General features: G+C 39.1%; 3 protein-coding genes across 5 annotated transcripts in view; 1 reads left to right on the top strand and 2 right to left on the bottom strand.

Moving 5' to 3' along the window:
* Positions 1-639: 639 nt before the first annotated feature.
* On the bottom strand, positions 640-2,249 carry LOC104819465 (uncharacterized protein At4g28440-like). The gene is made up of 3 exons (XM_010549546.1): positions 2,143-2,249; positions 1,413-1,645; positions 640-1,038 (listed from the first exon to the last, which is right to left on the bottom strand). The coding sequence occupies exons 2-3, from the start codon at positions 1,633-1,635 to the stop codon at positions 848-850; spliced, it is 414 nt and encodes a 137-aa protein (XP_010547848.1). The 5' UTR covers positions 1,636-1,645; positions 2,143-2,249; the 3' UTR covers positions 640-847.
* Positions 2,250-3,808: 1,559 nt separating this feature from the next.
* On the top strand, positions 3,809-6,933 carry LOC104819442 (transcription factor bHLH90). Of its 3 annotated transcripts, none has more exons than XM_010549514.2 (8): positions 3,809-4,560; positions 4,979-5,188; positions 5,288-5,372; positions 5,457-5,534; positions 5,636-6,067; positions 6,169-6,390; positions 6,480-6,656; positions 6,740-6,933. In XM_010549514.2, the coding sequence occupies exons 1-8, from the start codon at positions 4,100-4,102 to the stop codon at positions 6,842-6,844; spliced, it is 1,770 nt and encodes a 589-aa protein (XP_010547816.1). In that variant the 5' UTR covers positions 3,809-4,099; the 3' UTR covers positions 6,845-6,933. The 3 variants fall into 3 exon arrangements, with proteins under 3 accessions (XP_010547816.1, XP_010547824.1, XP_019057018.1); XM_010549522.2 differs by having other exon boundaries at positions 3,810-4,560; positions 5,466-5,534; XM_019201473.1 differs by having other exon boundaries at positions 3,813-4,560; positions 5,009-5,188.
* Positions 6,934-7,013: 80 nt separating this feature from the next.
* The window catches only part of LOC104819456 (galactinol synthase 4-like), a 1,864-nt gene continuing 1,373 nt past the window's right edge, over positions 7,014-7,504 (bottom strand). The window contains 1 exon segment of the mRNA XM_010549535.1: positions 7,014-7,504. This exon segment is cut by the window's right edge and continues 12 nt beyond it. Coding sequence (XP_010547837.1) covers positions 7,310-7,504 — 195 coding nt within the window. The 3' untranslated portion in view covers positions 7,014-7,309.

The following is a 7,504-nucleotide window of genomic DNA, read 5'->3' as shown; positions in this document are numbered from 1 at the left end:
TATATATATATGCATTTGCTATAGAGCACCGACTATTAATTCCATGTCCGTAATAAAGATTTAAAGAGTTTAATTTGTGATTATATTAGGAATATTTACCAATGAGAATTACAAAGATTTTACATTATAATATTAGAATTTATATATTAATATTTTTCATAATCTAAACAACAATATTAATATATTTTGTATATATCTCCAATACGTTAAAGAAAAAAACTCGTTCGAGATATGCTAATCGAGTGTTTTTTTTATAATACAAACTTTTTTTTATAACCAGGATGGTTCCTTCGGCCCGACTACATACATCCTAGGTCCGGGACCAGCCTTTGTATATGGATCATTTTAATCCAGAAATTACATTTCTCCCTACCATCGGAATCGAATCCAGTATAATACAAACTTATATAACTCTTTGTAACTATATCCAAATTTGGATAATCCAACCGGTGAAAACGCAAGCGTTTAACGTCTATCCCTTCTTGAATCTGAATCTCAAATTTTGAGAAAAGAATTCACATTGACTTCCTCGACCCCTTTGATAAATCTATCTTTTCCGTTACAAAAAAAAAAAACTGTGTTTTGATAATATAACTTTTGTGACATACTATCCTTCACATGAAACCCCATGCCACGCTGTGAAAAATCTGGAAAATCTCCAATGATTTACTTTTCACTGCCACGGTTTATAACACGGTAACAAAATAAACAAAAGTTTGTGTTAAATATGCGCCGAAGAGAGAATCAATGTACAAAAAAAGTCGGAAACTACATCACAAGGAAGGCCAAAGCACTTAAAACGGAGGAAAGCCGGACAAGTTAACGAGTTCCCGGGGGGGAAGATCCGTCACTCTTCGACCACGTTAACGAGTTCATACTCGATCAAGGAAAGGTTATTGTCTTCCTTCACGGTGAAATCTGCAGGATCAGCGACCTCGACACGTCCCCACTTGTCCACCGCTAGCCTCATCGATCCCTTGAACATGTCAATCTTCGCATTTCGGAGAATCACTGTGGCCCCCTCTTTCATCAAATCGACTGATCACCACGGAATACAAAATACACAACGTTAAGGAAAACTATTGAACACATATGCAAAAGAACAAGCCATCTCAAAAGAAAGAAAAACACATTCCATTTCTCCCTTATACTATTGGATGAGATCAAAGATTGTATACACAACAGAAATATAGACATTGTCAGAATCTAATCTCCGAGAAAATGTCTTGAACATATATGCAAGAACACGCCACCTCGGAAGAAAATCACATTCCATTTCTCCCTGGATAAAATCCAAGATGTATACACGGCCACTACATATGCATATAACCAGAATGGTGATTTGGCAATGTATGAGAAGAAATCTTTAAGATTGTGACGGGAGACAATACAGAAACTGTTTTTTTTTTTACCTTGATCATTTCTTGCAGTAAAGATGACCATCCCTGTCTCATCTCCGATCAAACATTCCGCAATCCGCATCTGTCGTGCCTGAGGGCCATTGGTGCGACCTCTCTGCATCACCATCTTCGTGCTGACAACCTTAACAGTCAGTGTATGACCACTGGTTCCTGGCCTCAACTCGTTAATCTTGGTGAACACCGGTTTCCTCAGGGTAGATTTTGATTCGGCCATTGTAGAAAAGCTTAGAACAGCCAAGAAAAGTGTGTTTATGAGGAAGGATCGACACCAATCAAGCAAATTCAATGTTGCCCAAAAATTCTTCCACATGATTTTCACTTACATAATACGGTCAACCAATCGCACGCCCACACAAGCACTAAGGGACAATGTCAAAGAAGCTCGCATAAAACAATTTTGAATACTTGAATTGAACCACGGACAACCACCATTGACACAGATTAGATTACCCACACAGAGATCGACGAGATACACATCTTCAATCTTCAGACATCTTATCGTAATCAAACAACATGCATAATCCGACAGCTACAACACCATCCAGACAGATCGCCAAACGAAAACCAAACTCGATCCGAAAATCGTACGCTAATTACGCAAAAACGAAAACAAATCTAATACTCTCATCCGAAACTCCGGATCGAGCGAGCGCAGAACAGAGATCTTATCCCGTAAATACCGAATTATTCAGATTCAGGATGCGATCAGGGTTGAACTAACCTGCCTGCGCGTGTGGGTTGAACAGAAGAGACGAAACGGCGATTTTAGATCTGATGAGCGAGAGCTGAAGCCCTGATTTATATCGATCCTTGAATATACACGTGTAATGCATTGAAGAATCTTCGTCGTCGTAAAATAACCCCTATGCTTTTAAATTTGCAAATTACACCCCATTGTTTAGTCTCCAATTCGAGATTTTGCAGGAAGATTTTATCTTTTCTCAAACATTTCCATATCAAATGAGATCAGATGCACATCCGAATGAGATCACCTGTGTCTAAACACTATGACCTAAAACCTTGGAGTTGTAGCAAAATGCGTATGATTCTGATTCTTGTAAAGATTCTTTTCCCTTTCCTTTATTGGGGTGTCTAATGTCATTCAGTAGATCTGCATACTCATTACTCAGATCAGACTAAACCCATTTCGAATTTGCCTTGGGAACGCCATTTCCAGGTTTTAGAAATTGTGGAGATACATAAGCAGTCACAAAACAAGTGTATAGTTTGCCAGAGAAAAGATGTTCGAGCTTTGGTTTATGAACAGTTGAACGGCTAACGATGGGGAAATGTTTTAAAGTTTGAATCTTTGCAAGTTCTTGGTTACACACGAGCAAGCCCTCTTCCTCTCTTCGCAGAATGAATCGAACCCAGATTGAATCAACCGAAATCTAGCGAAACCCAAGGACGTATGTATAGAGAGATCTCAGCCGATGCTCGACGCTGAATTAATGTCTCTTTGAGGCCTTGTCTCATGTGAGTGTCTTCGAGGCAAAGCGAAGGATCAAAGAGATCTTCCATGGAATTGGATGAGAATGGATGATCAATGCTTCGCCATCGTCCTCCCCAGGAAAGAGATATAGATCTGTTTGGTTTCTTCACTCAAATGAGCCATTTGGGGTCGCATCTATTTCACCGGTATACCGCAAAAAACATAACATATTTTTTTCTCTATAAAAAGACGAAATTACCTTTAATGAATCACGATATTTATCCGTTCGAAAACAAACTTCGTAATTAATTCTAAATATAGTTACAAAAAGGTGGCAAAAAAAATATCCGTCTTATTTTAGTTGTATATCAGTTATATGTTAGTCGCAAAAAGGTCGCAAAAAATAAAACGAAAATGGTATTTTGGACTTTTTCAACCGAAAAGTGGGTTAAAATTGAAATTTTTTTTTTTTTTTGGGTGGTGTACCCTGAAATTACTGCGACCCAAGTGGGTTATTTGGGTAATATTCCGGATCTGTTACTCTGTTTTATCTCCTTTTTTTGTTGTTCGTTCTCTTTCTTCCTCATATTGCAGTGAAGCCCTTCAATTCCTGAAAGACTTTGATATTTGCACTAACGTTCTGTTTGGATCAATCAAGCCCTCTGTTTTTTCATTTTCATCCCTGTTTTCTGAAAGAATGTGACAAAGAAGCAGACAACTTTTGCGGCTCGATTTCGTTAGAACTTCCCTCATTTTGCAAACGAATAAAGCTGGACATTCGAAAGAGGTCTCAGTACAAATCCTCCAAAACTTCTTTTTTCCTCTCTTGGATAGAGAAAAAGTCAAGAAACTTTTGCAAGAGAGGGTTCATTAAATTTGTCTCCTTTTGTACTGGGTTTATGATTTGGTCTCTGGTTTTCTATTGACCCATAAGTCGAATGCCATTTCACGGGAAAAAATTACTCTTTCTCCCTGTCCTAGTGCCCCAATTGAAACGAAACAAATCAGCATACAGAAAATGGAGCCGCCGACATGAATCTTAATGAGAATCGCAAACATATGAGATAAAAGATTTTGAAGCAGCTTCGTTGATTTGATGCTGTTATGAGTAGCTATCAAAGACAACGCTGCTTTGTTCTTTTTTTCTTCAATCCCTTTCCATGGCCGTTTTTTGAGCACATGATGCTTTTCTTAGTACAGTCAGAGCAAAACAAAACCCTCTCTCTCTCTCTCTCTCTCTCTGCCAATGTCAGTCTTTTCTCTGTCAAAGATTTGGTACAGACTCGTAGACGATACTCTCTTTCCTCCCGGTTTTGATTCAAAAAAGCTGAAAACTTTGTTTCTTTCTTCGGATAATATCAACAAAAGCAGAGTTGGTTACGGATGTCTTTGTACGATCGTATATTCCCTCAATGATTTTCTTTTGGCGGACAACTGCTGTGTATCCGGAGACACTGCAGAGTCCTCTCTCTCTCTCTCTCTCTCTCTCTCTCTCTCTCTCTCTCTCTCTCTTCCTCGTTATATACTACAGAGTAAGAAAAAAGAAAAAAAAAGGGCAGAGAAGAGATTCAAGTGTTGGATTTTTGTTGTTAGAGAGAGAGAGAGAATGAGAGGGGTTGCGAGAGTGAAGGAGCTGCTCCGGCCCTTTGTTGATTCCAAGGATTGGGATTTCTGTATCATCTGGAAACTGGGCGATGATCCTTCTAGGTTTTTGTATCTTTTGCTTTCTGGTTTTTTCCCCTCTGTATCCTTTTGCTTATATACACATTGGTTTGTGAACCCATTTCCCATTTTGATTCATTGCCTTTTGTGCTTAATGATTTTGGGCGTTTGGCATTATTATCTTCATACAGGCTTCTGGATTTGTTCTTCTCTGTTGTTTGTCTAATTTTCTACCTTTTTCATCTTGGTTTCTGAATGCTTCTGTTCATCTTGTTCTGGCTATTATTCCGTGTCGGAAATACCAGGTTTTGAATGTAGAAATGGATATGTAAGAATATATACATACATATAGTCTGATTCATTTCTGCTGTAACATTGATATTGTCATGTTGAAAGTTCTTGCAGTTTCCAAGTTTTCGTGATAAACCTTCTGATATTCCTTCATGTACAAATTTGCTAGCAGGTTTATGGAATGGGTTGATTGTTGCTGCAGTGGTGGTTATAGCGGTGAACATATTAAGCATGAAAACGTTGAAGAGGAAGGAGAAGGAGGAGAAGGAGAACAGAAGAAGGGGGTTTCGATGTGCAGAGATGAACACAAGAAGCATCCTTTAAGAACCTTACCATGTGAAGTTCTTTCTCGTTTCCCTCTGTTCATGCCTCTCTATCCTGGGTACAGATCAAAATTCCATTTCCCATGATTCTGTTCTTCCTTGTTTTTGCTACTTCTTTAAAATGATTATGAAGTGTTTTTTTTTTCTGCTAAGAACAGGATTCATGGAGAAGTTGTGATGTCAAAGTTATCGAGATGGTTGCTTAACAATCAAGGCAATGGGTCTGGTCTAGGGTCTTCAAATGTGAAATCCCTTCTCCTGACTTTCGTTTTTCTTACACTGTATTGACCGGATTCCGGATTTCATCTGATGTGTGGTTCATGAAAGCCCTTGCAGGATGTGTTCAGGACCCGAGTTCTTGTTCCTGTGAATGATGGCCTTGTTGAGCTTTTCTCCACAAAACTGGCAAAGCCCCTTTACCCAATTCAGATTCACTCTCTCAAGAACTGGTGATACCTTCATATTTTCTTGATCTGATACCATTTACTAATATTCCTTTTTTGCAGAAACCCGTGGATCAAGCGGTGGTTGATTCGATTATATCGAGTTGTAACGCTTTCTTGAGCGATCTTCGCATAGGCCTGAAGCCACGGCCTCTGTTTGAGCCATTTCTCGAGCAGACTGTACAAGGATCTGCTAATACCGGCGTGAATATAAGCTTTGATGGCTCATCAAGTGGTTCCAATCCCTCCAGTGAAACCCAACCTCCATTGCCAAACCACCTTGAGCTCTTGTACAAGCAGGAACCGCCGCCATGTTTGCTGTTGAGCAGCAAGAGCAAGAAGGATATTGCCGGCCGAGACAATGGCTTCAAATCCATCAAAAAGGTCGTAAAAGAAATGGGCAAATCGAAGAATATTATCACGGAGAGGAATAGGAGATACCGGATTAATCAAGGGATTTACGCTCTACGAGCTCTAGTCCCCAAGATCACAAAGGTTTTCGAAACTTTTTTCAGTATCCAGCCCTTTTGTGAGTGAAACCAAACCCTTGTATGAAATTTGGTCATTCTTGATGATTTGTATCCATGGAAATGCAGATGGATAAAGCTGGAACCCTGAGTGATGCGATCAATTACATAAACGAGTTACACGAGGAGAAACGGAAGCTGGAAGATGAGCTGAAGCACATGAATGATATGGAATACATAGAAAGCGTCGCAGAAGAGATCATGGCAAAAAAACCCGACGAAGATCCTTCCATGGCTGCCGATCCTGCAACTTACCAAGTTTCTTCTGAACTTAACAGGAAACAGAACGAGGTTAGCATAACGTAGAACAACCTTAAACTAAACCAGTTCTTCGGCTCTTCCTGTCTTGATCGAGTCTGTCCTGCTTTTATCCTTGTTAGGTGAATCTGGAAGTCCACAAGATCAGTGAAAGAGAGTTCTTGATCAGGGTTTCGCACGAGAATAAAAGAGACGGATTCAAGAGAGTGATCGAGGCTTTGAACTCTACAGGCTTAGAGATCATCAACGTCAATTTCACCAGACTCAATGAGAGTGTAATGAACATCCTTAACGTCAAGGTAATAGAGATTTCTTCTGATCTGAATCATCCACAGACACAAGAATTGTTCAATCTTGACATGATTTCTACACATTATGGTAGGCGAGAAAAGATGGGATTGAAGCTCGAAAGCTGAGAGATGTGCTTTTTATGATGATAACTTCAGATAATCGTCGAGCAGATGCAAATCCCGTGAAAAGAGAATAGATAAAAAAAGTTAACGATATCATTGCTTCGTTCACGAATTCCTGCGTAGGAGCTCTGGCAAGCTTCAATGTTCGAACAAAAGTTTCCTTGTTGATACCGTGAAAAGCACGAAACTTTTTGAAGCTGCGTTAAGATTTCTCGAAAGATTTCGTCTGATCACACACTGGGGAACTGAAAAAAAATCATTAAGCTTTACAGTTTAACTGTATGGTTCTTGTGCACTGCTTCACATCCATATATACATACATACATACATACATACATACATACACTCAGTACATATATATCACTAACATGAAATATCACATTTTCTCAGTATCACAACACCTTTACACACTTAGGTTATACTATACATATATATATATCAAGCATCTCCATTGAGACAAACCTGTAATTCTTTTTATCAATCAAAAACCCGGAAGAGAACATAAAACACGACAATATGCCCTTGTTTTGTAAGATTCCTCAAGCAGCAGATGGTGCAGGAAGGTATGGAATGTGCGGTTCTGGAGATGAAGCCATGATTATCGATGATATCTTAACGGTTTCCTCTGCATTTTCAGAGATTTTGGTGTTGGAATCGAGAGATTCATCGTTATATATATCCCACCATTTCTTCACCAAGATCTTGATGTCTTCTCTTTCCATGTTATCCTCTTT

This window comes from Tarenaya hassleriana, unplaced genomic scaffold (genome assembly GCF_000463585.1).
Source record: "Tarenaya hassleriana unplaced genomic scaffold, ASM46358v1 Cleome1, whole genome shotgun sequence".
Taxonomy (NCBI): Eukaryota; Viridiplantae; Streptophyta; class Magnoliopsida; order Brassicales; family Cleomaceae; genus Tarenaya; species Tarenaya hassleriana.
Note: the sequence above shows the minus strand (reverse complement) of the source record. Positions and strands in the feature narration are given on the sequence as shown.

What these genes read in the sequence shown, in the direction of transcription:
- LOC104819465 (XM_010549546.1), bottom strand. Translation starts at nt 1,635, where the DNA reads ATGGCCGAATCAAAATCTACCCTGAGGAAACCGGTGTTCACCAAGATT. An exon ending in TACTGCAAGAAATGATCAAG is followed by an intron (nt 1,039 to 1,412) that starts GTAAAAAAAAAA and finishes CGTGGTGATCAG; the next exon opens with TCGATTTGATGAAAGAGGGG.
- LOC104819442 (XM_010549514.2), top strand. Translation starts at nt 4,100, where the DNA reads ATGTCAGTCTTTTCTCTGTCAAAGATTTGGTACAGACTCGTAGACGAT. An exon ending in CTGGTCTAGGGTCTTCAAAT is followed by an intron (nt 5,373 to 5,456) that starts GTGAAATCCCTT and finishes GGTTCATGAAAG; the next exon opens with CCCTTGCAGGATGTGTTCAG. An exon ending in TTAACAGGAAACAGAACGAG is followed by an intron (nt 6,391 to 6,479) that starts GTTAGCATAACG and finishes TATCCTTGTTAG; the next exon opens with GTGAATCTGGAAGTCCACAA.